Below are 21,666 nucleotides of genomic sequence, written 5' to 3' on the forward strand. Positions count from 1 at the left end.
CTGTACTGTTTTTGTTGCCATTTCTTGTGTGCTTGTCCTTTCTTGGTCTTTCTTCTGCTGTGCTGGGTAGAAGAGGTCCTGCTTTGACTTTTGCCTTTGACGGAAATACTTGGTGAAGCCACTGAGGCCCCAGAGTGTCTGTGAAGACAGGAAACTAGGGAGGAGTCTGAAACCTCTCAGTCCTTTGTCTTCTGGTATGACTGCCTGGAACCAGTTGCAACTGCGAGGCTGGCTGTCCTGAAAGGATGGTATTAGCATAATTGACCTAAAAACAATAGACCTTAAATATTTTATCAAATTCTTTTGTCAAATTTAATTAAATATATATATGGGGGTGGGTAAGGGTATAGATTAGGTTGAGGGGAAGTGGGTGGGTATGCGGGGGGGTTTAGACTGAAAGGAAGGTCAAATAAATGTGATCAAATGTGATTAGGTCAACTGTTTTAGGTCAAATAGACCCAAACTGAAAGGACAGCTACCCCCCATAGTTGTAATGTAACATGAGTGCTGATTGGCTGGATTCCTGGATATATGGCCTGGATCTGTAAGCTGAAGACAACTCGACCACTGGAGCTGAATCCAATGAGGAAGAAGAGGAGAAGATGCCTGTAGCTACTTCAAGCAACTGGAGATACCTGCCTGTGCTGCCTCTTTCTTCCATGCACAGACGAGTCCTGAAGATGATGACTCCAACCCTAAGACTGAAGGGACGATCAGCCTTAAGATGGCCTTCATTTTGAGCCATCCCATGATGAGCTGAGGCCTTCCTGGGCTGCAGACCACCAATACCCTGGGACCTCGGGTGTTCGTGTTGTGCTTTGTCTTCCGAAGAATAAATCCATCTGAAACGATTGTGGACTAGTGTTGGACCTCCAGAAGCAAGATTCCACTCCTTGTCGTCTCCTCACCAGAGTGCTAGACAGAGATAGAGAGGCTACTCATTCAAGCGGCAACTGTCCTTCATCTGGTGTCTTGAAAAGGGCGCCAAATCTAGAGAGCCACGAGAAGCACTGAAAAATCTTTTGTTGGGAGCCTTTTCTCGCGACTGCTGCTGCAATTTCCCATCCAGTGTCCTTTATTTCATCTGAAGACTAAGAATCCAGAGCCTGGGTCGTGTAGCTGCTGCATCGGGAAGGCATCCGTCTGTAACATCTTCACTACTGAGGTGCTGTATGGCTTGAGGTAAAACTTAACTAAAGTCTTTGTGTCGCTCCTCTGTGGCTAGGGAGGTGATTCACATGTTTGGGTGTCCGCCCATACCGGGTGCCCAGGCCTAACGCTGGAACACATTCAGGGAGCCTTCTAAGAAGTCCCTGAACCCTTTAACTGACTGTTAAGTCTGATACTTACTTGTTAGGGACTAACTGCTCTGGAACTCTGAATTTCCTACAGCTGCCTGATCCTGTTCTGCCTACTGCTGGCCAGTGGGCCACGAGTGTCCGCTACTGCCTCTGATAACACTCATGCCCTAGATTAGGGAAGGATTGCTAAAGCATAAGGCTTCTGTAGAAGAACTTCTACAAGTGTTTTAAAGTACTTACTTGCTAAATGGTGGTGTTGTAACTGCATATTCCTGAAACAGAATAAGTTACAAGGGTTACAAAGTTATTACTTACCTTTGAAGTGCATGCTGCCATTCTGAAAAGTAATTGCCAAATTCTTACTTACCTTTGAATTGGGTTCCACCTTTCTTAAAAATAATGTTGATAGCATAACTATATTTTACCTCAAATAGAATAAGTGACATAGTTTACTACAATCTGGGTTTTACTTACCTTATATTGCCTACTGCCATTCTAAAAGTCTAATACTGGGTCTGCGTAATGCTATTCTATAAAGTGTTTTACATTATGGTTTATCTACCAGAAGTATTGTGTTGGTTTTTATATTGTGTTTATTGCTTATGATAGTACTTACCTTTCTAACAAATTCTCTTTGCCTGTTTTCTTTTGTTTATTGTGATATGGTTTAAACAAAAGCAAACCTTTCACAAAACCTTTTTCAAACTAATACAACAAATTAAAAGATACAACATCTAAATTCAGCATACAATTGAATCAAAACATCATTCAAATAGAAAGATCCTTAAGGAATCTACATAAAGATAAGATTAATGACACACTTTCTCCTTGCATCAAACAAAACCAAAAGGTACCGCCCATTTTAAACAGATTTGCCAAAAAAAACCCACTAAAATTAAGAGTTCTCAGATCCCTGAGTGCTGAATAAAAAACTGCCAAATGCTTCAGAGTCTCAGGCTCATTCATATGTTTGCAAAATCGGCACCAATGTTGCTTGTCTAAACAAAGCTTCAAACTCCCACACGTTTGAGGGTGGGAAATTGGTTCAAACGAAAACAAAGATAAGTGTTGTGAGATTTATTGCAAGGAAAGAGAGTAGTATATTTCGGGAGGGTTCCCCTACTCCTAAAATATTTGGCATGTTCCGTGTATGTTTTAAACATACCCAGTGATTACATGGTCACACACCAATCGTGATTCAATTGTTTAGTCTTTGGCTTACCTGGATTTGATCAAAGTTCTTTGTCATTCAATTGTATTATATGTAATACTATTTACATGTTTTCTTTGAAGCCGTTAATAGAAGATACAAATTTAGATCTCATAATAGCACACAAGTCAACATATAAAGAATTTTCAACAGCGAAAATAATTGTGGCGTAGGGAGACAACATCTTCCAGGTAGTCAAGGAACTAAGCGAAGACAGACCAAGTTTGTGATGTATTATTGCATTAGGTATTGTCATTGATAAATGCAACATTTTCTTCCACATGACCCCCTGAAGGGTGTCCAAAAATAGTCCAACTTCCAGCAGAGTCATATCTAAACCATAAAGAACAACCAGCACTACTTTAGCCTGATAGAAACGAAGGAGTGGCAAGAGGAAATGCTTGCATAATTTGTTAGAGATTCTTTTTAGCTGGGAAATAGTGGCATCGTTTTGGCTTTCAAGCTATCAATCACAGCAGATTTGGACATAGAATTAGTCAAATTGTAATCCAAGTACCTAATCAAGGGGGTTAAGCCCAATCGCTGATCACCCATTGTCCACATCATTGTCTTCAGTTTGGTTTTGATGGAGAAAATTACAAATTTTGATTTGGTGCTATTTACCAAAAGATTAATCTTAATGGCGTATCCAGAAATCAGAGTTAGCTTCCTCTGCAGACCATTAGGGGTTTTATCAAAAATAAACAAATCGTCTGCAAAAGCAAGCCAAATGAGTTTCAAATGGCCCAGCTTGATGAGGTAAGTTGTCTCAGCTATCCATAAATCCTCAGTATCTGAAATATATGCATAAAAAAGACAGTCCAGCACAAACCCCTGCTTTAAACCAATAGAGGTCTGGACGGAGCGAGACAACATTCCCTCTTTAGACAATCTAGCTTTAATAGTGGTGGTGGTGTGAAGTAAAGCTATCATATTTTCCAAAGGAGCAGGTATACGCCTGGCCAATAACCTTTCCCGCAAGGGCTTCCCCTCAATTCTATATCAAAGGTGCAGCTTAAGTCCATTCAGGCCATGTATACTGTACCTATGGAGCCTTTTTTACTGCGGCTAAAATATGGCCATGATATTACCATTGAGTGGAGTTCCCATTGAGGCCCTAAAACCAACCTGAAAGAAGGAGAATACACCTAAGCGAGTGGCCAGCTGTTAAAATCTCTCAAGATTAGAGACGCAAAGATTTTTCTCGATGTGTCTAGGAGAGCGATTGGCCTGTAATTTGTTGGAATAGAAGGCTCTCCCTTTTTGAAGATGGGAATGATAATAGATTGCACCTATGTGGAATGGACTTGACTAGTGGCCCACATTTCTTTGAATAATGACCCCAAAATACGTGACCAGAACAGATCAGTCATTATTAATAGTTGCATGGGACAAGCCATCAAGGCCAGGTGCCCTTGGTGGCTTGGCTTTAGATGTAGCCCAAAGTATATCATCTTGGGTCCACTCACAATTTGCAGTAAGATCAGAATTCGCAACCCCACCTAGAGAAGTGGGGAAAATAATAGATGTTGCATTAATGGACCCAAAATGTTGGCTCCAGCTGGACACAGGTATTGCACAAGCCATATTAGGCTCTGATCTACCAATTGAGGAATTAGCCAAAGACTAACATTTTTAAGGGTTTCCAAGGCGTACTGATTATCTTTATTATATAAATAGATTTTCAGAGATTTAATGTTGTTTTTATAGCCTTGTAGAAGCCCAGCGTGGGGACAAGGGCGACGTGCTTGGACTGTTTCGAGACTGTTGAGCTGTGAGCATTGAGCATTTAGAATTGAGACACTCTGACACCTTCTGGAGAGAGCGAGGAGAGCTCTTGTTCGCAGCTCCTAATTGCAGCACTACAAAGGACTGGGCCAACTGGAAGACAACTGAATAGGGCCCTGTCCCTTTAATAAAAGTCCTTTTTTTTTTCTTTCGGTGGAAAACGCACCAAGTGATGCATCACATGTTCAGGAAGCGCATACAAGAACAAGATCACGTCACCCTTGCAGCAAGAAGCCCGGCGTGGTGACAAGGGCAACGTGCTTGGACTTTTTTTCGAAACTGTTTGGTGCTGGTAGGAGCCCCAAGGGAAGATATATCTATGATCTGCTGGGACGCAAGCTGCAGGACTGAAATTGCGCCGTCACAGTCATACGGCAGGAATTACCATCATCAGCAGCAGCAGTAGAAAATGTCCCAGGAGGCTGACGGAAGTATAAATCAGGTATTTTCTCTGGCAATCTGGTAATAGGGCGCTGTAATCAACATTCAAGATTGGGCTTGTCCCACTGTAAACGCTACTGCTGGAACACAATTAATTAAAGAATTGTGCGTATACAGGTCTGCATACAGGGTAAAGGTTGCTGCTGCTACCGATCCCAACTAGATCACTCATAGACAAATATCAAACAAGAAAAATGAAGCTGCGTAGTAAGGTTCTACAGGATGATCACAGATGCCCAGAATGGGATGGATCTTACTCAGAGGAGTTAGAAATCCAAGACTTAGAATCTACACCATGTAGAGTTCCTCCCCCAATAATGGCACCAGCCAATATAGCTATAGCGCAGGTGCACACGGGGCATTCGACTGAAAATAGTACATCATCCGACATTGCACATCTTTGGAAGCGTGGGTTGGAATATACCACCACGACTAAAAAAATTAATAGGAAAATTGAAGAACATTTTGGTGGGAAAAAACAAGCCCAAAGTCTAAATGATATCCAAAGTAAGATCCGAGATTTGTCAGACAATGAAGAAAAAGAGTCCTTACTTAGCAGCGATCTTCCATCTTTAGTGGTTACACAAAAAGATAATTCTATTGAAAGTGATATAGTGGATGTCATTATGGAGGGATCATTCGTTGCGGGGACACATATACATGTACAAAACATTGAAAATCAACGGAATGACAAAACTATGGAAGCAAGGCAAGATTTTAAACAAACACCAGAGGAGGTGGATACAAAGCAAGCAAGTGCTGCCACTCTCAGAGCCCTAAACTTTGTACTAAATTCTCTGGTGACAGTTTTCGAGCAGTTGAAATCCGAAATACAACTTCAAGCAGGAACCTTGCTGGAACTGACCAGAGAGGCAACTGCATAGAACCAACAATAGTGGGGCTGACCACAACAATCAATGCAGTTATTACACCATCTTTGAAAGAGTTGAGAGTGGAATTAGCAAAACAAGGCCTGGATTTATCAGCAATTGAAAGGACCCTTGTAAACAACAAAGAAGAATAAGCTAAGCAAAATTGTTTACTTCTAGAAATGTTATCCTTACTCTAGACCGATAAGACAAAACAATTGGGGCCTCAGAAGAACTCACAGGAGAAGAGAACGTTAAGAACTGTTTTGACGATACCCCCCTTTCGGAGTCTGTTTTAGAAGAATTCAGAAGGCGTGCGCATGTTGTGGACGAAGAAGAGGATGGAGCAATTGAGCCTCAAATAATTAAGCAAGGGGATCTACCAGATAACCAGAATGTACGGTCCCCAGAGTGGACAGAAGCCGGCAAACAACTTTCAAAGAGAAGAAGGAAAGCAAAGAAAAAAGAGGTCAAAAGAATAAGTACAACTGCATTTCCAATTACCCTCAGAAAATATCAAAAGAAAGGTCTATCAGACGAGCAAAAGGGGAAAATTATGAAATGTGTTGAGCAAACAAAAAGTAAAGAGAATATAATCACAATACAGGAAGACACACAAGAAAATGAACAGAGTGACAAAAGGTCGTCCACAACTAATGAGAGACTAAAAAGAGTCACAAAAAATAATTGGAAGCTCACGTTGGGTGAAGAAGAAAAAGGAAAAGTGGGAAGAAAGGACGTAGTTTTGGCCCATAATAATGGAGCATTGGATTACATAAAGAGAAATAGCGTAAATGTAGGACTACAGACAGACCCATTAGGCAATCAAACAGGAGATCGCCAGAACATGGGCCCAGAGGCTATTAGTCCCTTAAGCCCTCCCGAGAAATTAGAAGAAAAGAGAGGGAAGAATACCACTAAATGTTGTCCCTCACAAAAGGGACCCCCGTGGGCCCCAATATTTTTGAGGAAGGGGAGTGCATGTTCACTTAAAAAAAAATACTGCCCCTACAGTGGAATCAACTAGAAAAACTGCACTGATTTTTTTGCATCTAGCTCCTCATGGAAATATAATTACTCCTATGATGATTGAAACTAAAAATGGACAAGGTAAAACAAAGGAAATAGGAGGTGAACATAAAGAACAAGTAGAAGACTGTCCAATGAGGGCTCCCATTGGTGAGAACCCCCCAGCACCATCTGTGGGTAATTTGGAAGATCAAGAATATGCAATCCCAAAATTATGGCTTAAGGCAACGAGTAAGATCCCACAACACACCTTGCTCTGCAGGGGGGCTATCCTGGACTACTTTAATAAAGTACCAAATCTCTTTCTTTTTGGCTCAGGAGATATGGAATACATACAGTTCCCGAGTAGAAGCAATTCAAAATTGGTAGATGTGGGATTTACGTCATCAAAAGCATGGAAAGCAATACCAAATAACAAAAAAGAGCTGGAAAAAATCTGTCTGCAGATATTCGAAAAATTACCAGAGGAAGTGATAAGTGAAAAAGAAGCAAGAGCTCTTTAACCAAAGGGCCAAATTTAAGAGCTATGGGATTACCAAATCAGAAGGCATGTGCAAACCCTCAGGGGAATAGTGGGGATTCAAAAGCTAGTACGTTAGCTGCATTTCCTGAGATCCTCATACAGGTACTCCAGAAACTAGGCTTGGGGCAACAGAACCTATATGCAAGATGAAATAAATGTCACAAGCTGGAATGCCTGTGGCCCAAACCCTTTTACAGCAAATAGTAGGAAAATAGCTCTCTTTTATAATACCAATGTTATTCTGCTTCAAGAGACTTCGCATATATACCCAATAGAAATAGAAGGATTTACAACTTTCACAATACCAGCAGTACAAAAAGCAAAAGGTTGGATGTCAGGGGGGCTACTACTTGGAGTTAACAATTCGTTAAGCAATGATGTTACACTTTTACATAGTGAAAAGGATGGCATCCTTGCATATAAAGTAGGAATACATTCAACAGAGGGACATTCGCAACTTATAATAGTGAATGTGTACTGGAACCAAGCACAAATTGACCTTCAAAAGTTTCACCTGTTGCTATCTACCGTGCTGGAAAAGATTACACTGTTCCATGGTGAAGCCAGTGTGATCCTAGGAGGAGACCTGAATACCCAATGTATAACAACGCAGGATAATAAGAATGACTCAAAATGGGCGAAAAAATCAAAGACTGGAATGCAATGGGCAAACTATCTGAACTCATGCGGACTTAACATGCTAAATGGTTCAGTACATGGTGATAGCCGATCTAGACCAACCTGGTCTCATGGTAATTCCTCCTCCACATTGGACTACTTCTTTATTTCTGAAGATATTCAATCAAAGGAAATATCTATGGAGATTATTTGGGGAGAAGGGAGTGATCATGCTCGCATAAAAATAAACATCTCAGATCTCAAGAAAACACAATTGGAAAAGTATGCCTATGACCTGACCCTGAGAAAAGGCAAAGTAACATTGGCAAAATATAAGAGAGAGGGGAAGAAATTAAATGACAAACTGAATTACATCTCCCTAAAAGAACAAAAGGAAAACTGTAAACCTGAATGCTTTAAGACATTTATCTGGTCTGTACATCCGCCAAATGTAGGGGCACCTCGGAAAATAACTCATCATCAACATTCATTTGATGAAGAAACTTGGATACAAAAAAAAAGTTTAATGAGAGAATGCAGACGACTGAAAAAGATCATAACAAACCGAACAAAACTACGAGGAGAGCTGAAAAAGCTCACAAGAGGTTACAAGCAATGGTCACGAGCAAGCATAGCTTTATGTGAAAACAGCACACGTAACCTTTGGTCAATTATAAGTAACTCAGGCAAGAAATCAATCAGTAATAGTACCCAATGTAATGTAGTTCCTGAAAAGAGCTGGACAGATTATCTTTTAAAAACAAGTCAGAGACCAGGGGAGGAGAGAAGGAAGTTGCACAGTGGGAACTTAAAGGATAGTTCCGGGACTTTTTTTTTATTGTCCCTACGGTTCGGCCATGTGTTTTTAAGCATAAATCGGTAGATCGTAGAAAACTTTCCTATGGACCTTACCCGACTTTTCGTCCATTAACGCACTCGAAATCAGCCGCCATTTTGTCATAATCCTATCATTTCCCCCCATCGACCTGGCTCACCTGCGTTTGCGGCACTAAATCATATCCCCCGCCCCTGAAACAGACTTTATCTAAACATTCATATTCCCCGCCTCTATCCGTGACGTGACTGTGCTGCGTAGGCAAACGCGCCCAGGCGTCTTCTACGCGACTCCACACAGAACCCGGAAACCAACACAGATCAGCTCACAACACAGCGCGCCACAATTCGGAATATGAAACTGTACTTTTAAATCAAACCGCAAGATTGTAAATTTGGTAAAGTACATTTATTTGACATCAAATGTTTAGAGAATATTCAGCGATTTGCATTTTTCTTTGCTCTCGATCCAAAATAGTTCGTCTTGAGGCAAGCGATGTTCGTGTGCAGTACACAGGGTGTTGGTTTACGATAAAATAAGCTCTTCGGTCGCACTGATAATCGCATGGCTGTTCCAACAACGAGGCACTAGGCCACCACAACGGTATGTATGTTGCATCTAGCCGTTAGTACCGCGTAAGGGCATACTTGTACTTGGCGATCGTCCCATAAAATGGTCAGGGTGGTAACGTTGTTCACGCGGAGAAGCAACTGGCGGTTGTAAAAGCCATCCGCCGGTGTCTGGTACTCGTGACACATACAATAATGAAAGATGTACCTGTTTTAAAAACATAAAAAATGAAATTAGTCTCACCATCAGATCTTTATTAAAATTATTCATTTTATATATTAGGTCGGGAAATTATTTCATAGCTAGGACAGTGCAACTGGGTATTATACGTCATTTCCAGTAACCCACCCCCTCTCCTCCGCCTTTTTCAGAGCCACCTGAGCACCAGTGGACCACTTCGTCACTGATATGATATAATATGGCATTTGCAACGTGCCTATACACAAGTGTTTCAAGGCGTGGCGAGGCAGGGAGGGGGGGGGGACAAGGAGAAGACAGACAACGATCCTACTAGGCCAGGTGTCATTCAGATCGCGCAAGTGCAGGGGTAGGGGGAAGGTAAAAGTGCAAGGGGAGGGGGGAAGTGGAGTACAAGGTAAGTAGCATAAAATAATAAATACATAGGGCCAGCTGGTGGCGAGTGCAAGGTAAGTGCAGAACAAGTGCTGGGAAGGGGGGGCTGTAGGATACTGAGACAGTCCCCCAGTGCAGGGGTTGACAGGGAGGCAGTGCAGGTGGAGAGTGGAAGGGCCCAGGACCGAGGTCGCAGACAGTGGACCAGTTGTAGCTGGGGAGAGGGAGAGAGAAACCAGAAGCAAAGAGGAAGGTTTTGAGGTGCCTCCGTAAAAGGAGATGGTTCTCCTCAAGATAGTGCGCGGTACAAAACAATATGCCACATAGAACGAACAAGTACAACTTAACCCGTCTTTAAAGCTACTGTATAGTAATTTAATTGCGGTATAAACTCATCTAAAGAGTTACTTACATTATATTTGCATTTTCCATTGTGTCTGTGCGTAGAGCAGCCCCGAAATACCACTCCTTCTATGCCGACGTTATTTCTTCTAATGAACGAACATTAAATGGCTTTCGTTTCTGAAATTATATTCATTATCGTTTCTTACGTTATTGCACCACACCCCCAAAAAGAAGTCTTTCAGGATGGTCCCGGCCTGTCAAGGTCAAATAACAATAGAACCTTATACTGAGTCGTGGGCCATTCCGGCACCCGAGCAAAAAATCAAAGCAGCTGACCTTCACTTTGAACGAGCACACATTCCTAGTTAGCTACATTCAGTGTAAGGCCATCTCACAGGACTTGAAATTTACACTCCATCTTTGCATTTTGTCTGCGTGCATTTGCAGCCCCAGAGAACCATAAATACGGAGACATTCTATATTTTTTGAAAAATGATTTATATTACTGTTTGGTTTAATTTAATGCGCAAATGAACAAGGTTGGATAGACACATTGCATGTACACTGAGCAATCACTTTTATTTACACAATACATAGCTACACATATTCAATGGGCCTGCGACATGAGGAGACTCCAGAGCAAAGTCACAGGTGACACCCGGGTGGTTCGCACTACTGCACGGTGAAGGGAGGGGCAAGGGTGGAGAGACACATTGCATGTACACTGAGCAATCACTTTTATTTACACATTACATAGATACACATATTCAATGGGCCTGCAACATGAGGAGACTCGAGAGAACAGACAATCAAATTACAATCATTTAAACCGTGATGTGTATTTCTCAATGAGCTCTGCTTTAGGTGGACATGGAACAGAGGCAATGTTGGGTGGCAATGCAGTTGTCCCCTGCACAGGTTCGTTCACAACTCCATGTATGTGCCTATCTAGGACATCAACAATAAGTCTCTCAATAAACTCATATTGCATATCCTCAAACACTGGTTTGATCACCCATTGTTTACTTCTTTTAGTGAAGGCCTTATTGTAGCGAAGCGTCCCTAAAGTTCCGGTCGTCCTACTTTGTTGACGGCCAACATTATGGTTATGTGCCAAGACCGCTAGAAGAGTCCGATTTATCATGCCCTCCATGCCAAAATGCAATCGTTTTGGCCTGTACTTTAGGCACATATTGTGGAACACCTCCAAATCTCCTGTGTGGCAGAATTCCGTGAGTCCCCTCAAATCTCTTGTTATAGTTTTATCAAATACAATCTTTTCAATGGCTTTGTGAGTGGGTGATGAAGGAATCAACCACTTCTTCTTCCGTGCCTCCTCTGTGGACAAATGGCCATGTTCACAATTGTGGAAATGTTGGTTTGTGGTCCAGCGGTGAACGTTGCTACAGTGTAGCATTACTGACCGCCATTTTTCCAGTAGAATTTCCAACGACCCTCCACATGTTTTTGAGCTCCACCAAAGATGGTTGCTGATTGACTTGGACCACTGTGAAATACCTTGCATATCTTTTTTTTTACCTGCAGCCGACATTTTTTTATTGATTGTTTTTGCAAGATGCCATACGTCAAATTGGTGATTTATATTTTTGTACTCTTCTCTCATTGTCTTGGCAATTGAAACGTGTCTGTCCGTGGCTATCAGGTCGATCACCATTCCCCGCGATTGTAGTTCTTGCAATGATGCTACAAAGCCAACTTTCTCCATGGCCACTGAGGATGTACTTTGTGACACCTGCACGACCACTGAACTCACAATTTTCTTACTTTCCATGTCCTGAAAGTGGTAGGTGCAGTACTTGGCTGAAAATCCTGGGCTGTCGCACTGTCCATCACCGGCTAGCCTGAACTGTTTGCCCGCGAATGTACTATCAATAGACATTTTTTCCATTCTCCAAGCTTCGCTAATGGCTGGAAATAGATAATCGGTTTGGTATTTGTAGAACTGAGTTTTCGCAATGAAATGGATTCCCACAAACTGAAAGAAATACTCTAACTTTTTAAAACTTGAACCACTAAAAAGTGTGGCCGCTGCACAATGTAGATTGCCTGCTGGCAGTTGCCCCAGCATGGGTTGTGCAGACCATGAGAAAGGATGATATTTTGTACAGGTGGCATGTATTTTAAGGTTAGTGCCTCGAATTGCACGAGTCACATTAATCAATGGCTCCCCACATACTTCCCCACCAACCGAATGCCCACATTTCATCCTAATAATAATATCAATCAAACAACTATCGAATACAATGAATTTGGCCTCTTTCCTTATACTGTCACTCTGCATCCCAGCTGGTTCGGCCTGTAACGTTGAGGACATCTCACTCACATTAAAGGTACAATCTCTGATATCGTCTTCCGCTATGTTCAGTGATATTGATGGTGTTTCATTGTCGTCCACTTCATTCTCTTCCATTGCAACATCTGTTCCTTCTCCGGCGATGGGTGAATAAAACAATTTCTTCAACTTTCTCGCGGTCTTAGTTTTTGCGGGTGTGGATTCTGTGAATTGATCTCCGACTGCATCCGAAATACCAGGAGGACATTCACTATCAATGGCTGGTGGTGGTATAGCTCCGTTGTCAATCACTTCATATTCTTCCCATTGGCACGATGCATCGCCAGTCTCAAGTCCCTGCCAAAAGGTTTGACAAGCAACATCTCTCGTTCGCTTCACTGTCTGTGTAGATCTAGTTCGTACACCCACTCGCAACTAGAGGACAGATTGGAAAAGGGATGTTCAGTTTAAACACAACTTACAGTATTGAACTATTAACAGTGAAAAACAACATAATATAGTGACCAGGACACTAACCTTCTTTTGCTTTCTTTTCTTTGAAACTTTCTTGCCTCGAACTTCAACATCAGGACGCTGTTGCTCCGACTCGACCGCAAGGACTATATTTTCATGATAAGCACATCCATCACGCACTGACGCTCCATCGACTCCCTGAAACATAGAACTTTCATTAGTATGTATAATAATATTGAAAACACAAAATGTACTTGGGGACCAATACCCACGTACATCTCAATTGCAAAACACGAATGAACGCATTGTGTAGAACATTCAAACGACAATTATTCACGCATTGTTGATCTAGTTAGATGGAACTGTCAAGATCCATACCTCGGGCTCCGCATAGACTTCCATTGATGATATTATTGAAGATGACGCTTCATCAACTCCCTGAAACACAGTAATTGCATTAGTATGGTTTTCTATTTTGTTAAAAAGAACATAAACTTTGTGCAGGCGTCAACGGCTCATCTAAATAGACCTGCACAAATGATCAGTTGTCTAAAATAAATAATGGATATCTAAATATGATTCGATTTGCTCGATCGTTGGAAGTGTCACCACCCAGAAATCTGCATCAACTACTAGGGGTGATGTTCTTGTAGAAGAAGCTCCGTCATCTCCCTGAAACATAGTACTTGCGTTAATAAAGAAGGAAGTATAGCGGATGTTATCACGTCATATGATCTCGCTTGATCGAACTGTCATTATCCATACCTCGAAATGCATAAGAACATCAAGGGACGCTGTAACTGCGGTGCACACTTCTGCAAGCTGTTGCGCCGACCCGTAACTGCATGCTCCCCCTTCTTCTTGGACTAATGCTCCATCGACTCCCTGAAACATAGGACTTTCATTAGTAATGAACACAATATTGAAAAAAGAAGACACATAGGAGGGCGACGACAGAAGGACATATCAATGGCTAAAAACGAAAGAAACATTGTGTGTAACAATCACGCAACAAGAATGCAAGATCTGATGATCTCCATCGATGGAACTGTCCGGAAACGTACCTCGAGCATCTGAGTGACATCAACGGTTGTCGTCAATGCGTTGGACTCCTCAGCATCTCCCTGAAAGACAGTACTTGCAATATTTTGGATAACAATAATTATAACTGAAAACAAAGACTAGAGGACGAGTACTAGGGTGTACCATTAGGTAAAATAATTACACGATAAATTAAAACTATTGATTTACATGCCTAAAACAAGTCAGTGGCAGAATAGCTAAGTAAGATTACCCGATAGGCGCTTGAAGTGGCTGATGACTGCAATAACGACACGGATGGAGAATCTTCCGCCTTCATATTGAGTGGATACATAAATGGGGAAATTATTGTTAGCTAATGCTACACACTACCGCGAGGCCGAGAGCTAAATCCGTAAACTTGACTCACCAGTGGAGGGATGTGGACGAATAGAGTGGGAATAGCGGTTGAGAGCATTTTTCGCTTCGCTCGCGGTGTGTTCTTCTTTATTAGCAATGATGTGGAGTACATGTCTGAGCTAAAGTGCCTGCTGCAGATGCGGTATCGATCACCCCTCTTGTCCGCAAAGACTTCTAGGACTCTACTTTCAAGCTCAGACGGTGGATATCCGCAATATCGGACCCATTCTCTTATCTGATCTATTGTTTTAGGGAAAACATGCATTATAGTACCTTCAGATTTTTTATGGGTCTTCGAAGGGCAACCGCCAATGGAACAGGCAGGCATTGTGGAAAGTTCTGAAAAGTAAAGATCAACAATTCTCTATGAATACCAATGTGTTAAAAAATTAAATGACACATAAAAGGTTCAATGCAAGGTTCGTTTTGGTTCTTGGAACTATACACGTTATTCACATGCGGATAAGTATTTGAATAAGTTTTAAAAAATAGAAAAATAATTTGACTAAACTCAGAACATGTGACTAGTTCCTTGCATGTACTGTCTTGAACGAAAAGAAAACATGGATGCAATTTGATGACTACTAGCAAATAGATATAAATTAAAATATTGGACGCAAAATGATTATGGTACATGGCCTTACCTTGACGAACAAACAGTTAGATGCAGGGATCAGAGTAGTTTCTTGTCGTAGAACAGGGAGCAGTTCACAGGTTGCAAACTGACGAGTTTGCTCGAAGTGGTCACGGAAGTTCACAGAGACGAAGAGCAGATAACCAGCACCTTCACGGGTTGACTAGCAAAGCGCAAAGAAGTTCTCATTAGAAATATGAAGTGGGTTATAAAGAATTCGAAACAGGGGTGTGTTTGTGAATGAATGACGTGTATATGTCGTGGCATTATGCGGTTTGCAGGGGGGCGTCCAGCGTGAGGGGGGATGCTTGGCAGGAGACACGGGGTCTGGAGGTAGACATGGGAACAACAACCCATGCTCTATAGACCACTTTGAAGTGTACATGGTCTTTGGCACCTCTTGGCCTTTATCGCTCCCTGACAGCTCCACTTGCCAGCACAAGTACCCCGGTGCGAACTGCCTTTGATAGGGCGGGGGGGTGGATTGGGGCGGTGGTCGTGCAGACAAGACACAGGAAGACTCGTGAATGGAGACACACTTATGTGGATCCAGCGTGAGGGGGGATGCTTGGCAGGAGACACGGGGTCTGGAGGTAGACATTGGAACAACAACCCATTCTCTATAGACCACTTTGAAGTGTACATGGTCTTTGGCACCTCTTGGCCTTTATCGCTCCCTGACAGCTCCACTTGCCAGCGCAAGTACCCCGGTGCGAACTGCCTTTGATAGGGCGGGGGGTGGATTGGGGCGGTGGTCGTGCAGACAAGACTCGTTTGCCGCAGGGCCTCACCAAGGAGAGGCCATCTAACTGCATGTAAGAGGCAGGCTGCAGGATCTAATACTTGGAAGGCAGGGGGGTGAGTTTATAAATACCTCACCCTCCCAGGAGAATATATGGGTGCAGTTCACCCTGGAGACCCTGGATGCCTAGGCAGTTAGTCAGCAGCAGGCTGGCCTGTGGTGGCAAGGCGGCACGGGCCAGAGGGGGTCATCTCTGTACCCGGTGCCCAAAAGGATGATTTATTATGATCAACCATATTGATTATTTACCTATAACCATGTTTTGTATCAATAAAATCCAACAGCCTTTTATTGCCAACGCTTGAACAAAGTGGTGTGGTAAGTATTTTTGGGGGAGGAGGCAAGGCCGGGAGGCTTGATGCCAACCCGCAAAATAACATATGTATGTCTGCTGCATATGGGTTCAACGGTTATGTGGATTGAAGGTGGGCGGCCAGTGTGAGGGAGGATGCTGGCCGGAGACATGTGGTGTGACAAGACAAGGCACAGGAAGACTATTCAATGGAGACACACTAGATTCATTTAAAAAATCAAAACAACCATTGTTAAAATATATGTTGGGTTTTATTTTAGATCTTAATTTCAATTGAACATAAATAATAAACATTACACGTTGTAAAGTTCCGGTTGCAGCACATCCAGGGAAAATCCGCGGTATTGTCCACTGTCGCTGGGGAAATGTTGTCTAATGGCAAGTACCGCACAGGCAGGTATTACTCTCCGAACGCGGTGTCCGAGCCTCCCGTGAAGCCACCAAGTGAAGCAACGATAGGACACCAGCCTGTACCACCTGTGAAAAAGAAAGATACAAACTGTATTAAAATGACAAAACTTTCTTATCAATGTCGATTCAGGTAAAAAATGTCATTCTGCTTTGAAAAAAATTCTATCTAGAAAATGCACAATATGGAACCAATTTACATGCGTTCGAATGATATGTAGATGTAATTTTATATGTGGGAGACGACCATGAAATAGTAGTGGCATCACTGACATCACAACCAGAGTATACTTACTCGTTACTCGGATTACGCGGACGAACAGTGCCGCGAAGTTCGTGCATAAGCACCATCATCATCCTCAACACGGTCCGTGAGAGGCAGGCTTCCCTGAACTCTGGCAGCTCGGTGATGCATTGCAGACTTGCCTCGCCTTCCGAAATGTAGGCCAAGCACCCGGAATTTTCACGGCAGCAGCAGTTCTCCTCCTCAGTTGGCATTAGCTCGCACCGATTGCACGTGCACCAGGTGGAGACGCCGTCCATGCGACATGGTCCAGGCTCTTCATCCGTTGACTGGTCCTCCCAACTGCCGTCCGAATCCCCATCGTTTTCGCGTGCTTGCCTTTCCAGTAGTTCCTCCTCGGTGTACTCGGGCTCGTACATATACAGCATTATTGTAGCCATTGTGTGGTAAAGAAAGTAAAATAATTTACAGAGATGGTACAGGTGTTCACAAGGCCTAGAAGCGGCGAAGGTAGCTGACCAGAGCACAGAAACGAGTCACAGAATACTCAAAGTAACACAGAGAGAGTAATGGAATCGAAAATCTGCTGCTGTGTGTTGTGAAACGGTGTGTTTATACTTATTGAGGAAAGAGGCGTCCTGCCATTTCCATGGCGACACTTCATTAGCTGAGGCGCAGCGATTGTTGACACGAAACGTGCTTTGGCGTTGGGAAATGGGCGGTACGCGTCTGCTGATGTCAGGCTCAGGGGCGGGGGATTTGATTTAGTGCCGCAAACGCAGGTGAGCCAGGTCGATGGGGGGAAATGATAGGATTATGACAAAATGGCGGCTGATTTCGAGTGCGTTAATGGACGAAAAGTCAGGTAAGGTCCATAGGAAAGTTTTCTACGATCTACCGATTTATGCTTAAGAACACATGGCCGAACCGTAGGGACAATAAAAAAAAAGTCCCGGAACTATCCTTTAAATACGACATAAAACTAATAGAAGAACTTATTCTGAATGCCTCATCTTATAAGGCAGAGGGCCAAATGGGCTAACATACAAGCTTTTAAAAATAACGCCAAAACATGGTCAAACCTTCTTTTCAACCTCTATAACGAAATACTAGAGACTCAAAGGTTTCCTTCTTCTTGGAAACAAGCCGTCATTATACCATTCTATAAGGGGGGGGGGGGGGCGAACGGTCGCAGCCAGAGAATTATAGGCCAATCGCCCTCCTAGACATTGAAAGTAAAATATTTATGGGAATTCTCTTGATAGAGCTAGAGGACTGGGCAAAGAAAACAAATGTCCTATCTAAATTTCAAACAGGGTTCAGAAGTGGTATGTCCACAACCTTAAATGGTTTAACCTTGAACCTCCTAGCAGAACACTCTAAAGAGCATGGAGAGGGTCCGATATATGGAGCCTGGATAGATTTCTCGAGGGCTTTCGATCTAGTGATAAGGGAGCACCTGTGGGCTAAACTGAGAGACTGGGGAATACTGAGAAGGTTGTTGTCAATATAAATTGAACTACATAAAGACACCTCATTGATGGTAAAATGAGACAAGGCTGGTCATCTTACTAATTCAATTAATTTTGAACAAGGCGTGAGACAAGGATGTTTGGGAGCACCATTTTTTTTAACCTGTATTTATCAGATGTGGGGGCCTTTCTGCAATCCTGGACAATGGCGAGCCCAAACTAAATTCAACCAAGGTTTATTGGCTCGCCTATGCAGATGACATTGTCCTGATCGACAGGACAGCAGTAGGGCTGCAACACTTACTGAATGGCCTACGTGAATATACTAAAATAAATGGACTCCAAGTAAACCCGAAGACATCAAAAATCTTAGTGCTGAAACACCCAAATAAGCATATTAACTATGGAAGATGGTGTTTGAAGATGAGGCAATCGCAAGAATAGAAGAGCTAGTATATATGGGTTACGTGGCGCATTCTTTTCTGTCAAACAGCAAAGTGGAAGCAGAAATAAGGCTAAAGGTTGAGAAAGCGGTGCCGCAGATGAAAAAGATTCTTTGTGCGCTTTGCATATTTGCAATCATGCCGCTGCTAAAGTTCTACGCTGCAAAAATAATTCCAGTTTTATTATATGGTTTGGAGTCCAAACCAACACTTTGGATATAGATTGGCAAAAAATGGAAGGTCAGCTATGGAAAAGATCAATAGGCTTGCCTAACTGCCTTCCCATGTCTGTCCTTAGGTTCGAACTCGGTCTAAAATCACTGGAGCAACAAGTTGGCTGGAGATTGCGTTCACTGTATAGATTGATAGTGGTTCCACAAAAAAACTTACTCTATGAGGATATAAAGTGACAGTTGCAAACGGATAAGTCAAAGATACTTAAACATCTGGAAGTAAATGTTATGAGAATTCTGATTGAGGCCGATTCATCGGTGGAAATTCTGAAGGACAACCCCCTGAAAGCGAAGAAAGAAACTAAAATAATGCACTGGATTCGAACAGGGGTGAAAATGCAGCACTCAAAACCAAAGAATAGCTTCCTAACTGTTGATAAAAAACTGGGAGAGTTGCCAAAGTATCTACAAAAGAATCCGAATTGGGAATCACGAAACATATTTCTTAGGGCACTCCTAAACTTAATCCATACAGGAGAAATTTTAAACACCAGAGGACAAAATCACAACGCCATCATTTTGTGTGACATTTGCGCAGACCCAATTAAGCAAAATTTCCAGCATTTACTTCAAGACTCTGAGGGGACTTTGGATATTAGAACAACCTATTTCTCGAAGTTTGTAGACAAAGTGGAATGGCTGTCTTTGGAAAATTTCGGGAACCTGTTGATTTCGGGGCATAACACTGCCCTAACAATAGCGGTGGGACAGGTCCTAACAAAGATTGGTCTGCTACCTACAGAAGTTTTGCAGAATGTAGACACCAGTTTCAATCAAAATCAGGTGTAATGTGGGAGTGATAATGATTGTCTAGTACTTAAGAACATTCTATCTCATTTTCTATTTTGTTTTCCTTGTTTATTTAAATTCTACAAAGGAAAGCTAAGGACTGGAGAGATTGGTCAATTGGGTAGGGCATGGATGCCTAAATATACTTTTCTGTTTTTGTGATTCTCAAAATAATTTAGCTTTCAAACAGATTTTATGGAGCGTAAAAGTAATTATGTTATATTTAATATTTTAATGTTGGAAAATTCTTTTGTAAAGGTCAGATCTGATAAAAACAAATAATAATTATAAAAAAATAGCCTTGTATTATTTTTTTCTTCTTAAGGATGTAAGCCCCTGTAGAGGGAGCATGCTCTTGGGCCAGTGTTTTCAGTTTTTTCCTTGTATGCTTCTTGGCCAAAACAATCCTTTCATCATACAAGTGATTACATTTTTTGGGCCCCCACGGTTGCCCTTTCTCAGATAACACCTTCAAGCATTGTAAGATTATTAAATTATAGCTATCAATTGATAGGATATTGTCAACAAAGCTGTTATTACGCATATTAGATTTAATAATGTGTGTGAATTTACGGCATGCAGCCACGTTCCATTTTACTGCAAGGCCACCTTTGTCAGGAGCAATGATAGCTAACTTAGGATCTAAATCACGGACAGAAACCTAAAAATAACAACAAAAATAAGCATAAAATGATCACGCAACCCGTTGTCCTTAATGATTTGCGGCATGTTTAAATATAAAATCTACTTTTATTTTTACATATACAAGTGTGTAAGTGTTTCTTTGGACCATATGTATGTTGCAAGTTCTTTCTACCTTCCTATATCCCTCTCTCCATCCTAAGATAAACCTGACTGCGCTGTCCACACTACCAATATATTGGGTGGTCTAAGAGTTGGAGTTTCTGTATTGCCAAAGCATAGTCTTATGCAGTCTTACATAGGTGGACTATAGAAAAACTGTCCTAACACACACAAACCTGCAGCAAGATAGTGACAAAAAAGGAAAACGTGTGTAACAGTTAACCAAATTGATTGGATCCTTGTAGTTAAAAATGAGATCAAATGGATATCTATGTATGCTATTTTTTGCATTTCATTTTTCTGATTGTTGACCCCAAAAGTGCATAGTTTACTGATGTCCTTTTTAATTTCTTTCAGTGCCTCCTTCCATTGCTGATGAAGCAACAGACCTTGTAGTATCCAGATTTGCTCCAGTAGTAATTACATGCAACGCTGCAGGAGTTCCAACTCCTTCCATTCACTGGACGAAGAATGGGTTCAAGCTGCTTCCAATAGGCGAAGGCTATAGAATTCTAGCAGCAGGTACTAGTGTTTTCCTCAAACCTACAGGGCTCCTGCTAACTTCGAGTGCCCCATCATGCCAGGCTAAATAATAATTTCAGCTATTTCCATGTAATCTTTACATACCATTTCTACCATTTGCTAGAACAAAGGCTATTAGCGGAGTGCATTGGGGTCCTTATTAAGCAAGGCATCTGCTGAGAGTGTGTAATGAGTCAAGTTTCAACATTGTATCATTCAAACAGTGTTAAGTTTGGTTCATTCTTGAGTATTTTGTGACAGAGTTTAAGAATAGCAAATGTCATGTTTCACTCTTTTTGGTAGTTGTGTGGCTTCTTGATTACTCTCCGCGGCTACCCAATAATCTGTACCTTTCTATAGCTATTTAAGTAATGGCTTAAAAATGGATTTGCTAAAGTGTCTGGGGATCACAAGACAAGATATAAGGCTTGGCTTGCAATGAAAATGCATTTTAATCCTGTGAGAGGTAGTATGTATAGCAGATAGTCTCATAAATGAGTGGAACAAAATTTGCACATCTCAGATGAATGTACAACTTGTCTTATAGGTACCATTGAAATACCGTCGGCTCAACTGGAGCATGCTGGAAGGTACACTTGCATTGCCCGGAATGCAGCAGGCTCTGCTCACAGACATCTCAGCCTTCGAGTTCAAGGTAAGATTACTGCAAATGTTTGTAACTATTTGAGTGTT

General features: G+C 42.0%; 1 protein-coding gene across 2 annotated transcripts in view; it reads left to right on the plus strand.

Moving 5' to 3' along the window:
- The window catches only part of HMCN1 (hemicentin 1), a 1,785,366-nt gene that overhangs the window by 1,374,609 nt on the left and 389,091 nt on the right, over positions 1-21,666 (plus strand). For both annotated transcript variants that reach the window (XM_069641364.1, XM_069641365.1), the window contains exons 77-78: positions 20,809-20,973; positions 21,521-21,628. In XM_069641364.1, the coding sequence (XP_069497465.1) occupies positions 20,809-20,973; positions 21,521-21,628 (273 nt within the window). The remainder of the gene's footprint in view (positions 1-20,808; positions 20,974-21,520; positions 21,629-21,666) is intronic.

The sequence above is a fragment of the Ambystoma mexicanum genome, chromosome 1q (genome assembly GCF_040938575.1).
Source record: "Ambystoma mexicanum isolate Mex_15411 chromosome 1q, UKY_AmexF1_1, whole genome shotgun sequence".
Lineage (NCBI taxonomy): Eukaryota > Metazoa > Chordata > Amphibia > Caudata > Ambystomatidae > Ambystoma > Ambystoma mexicanum.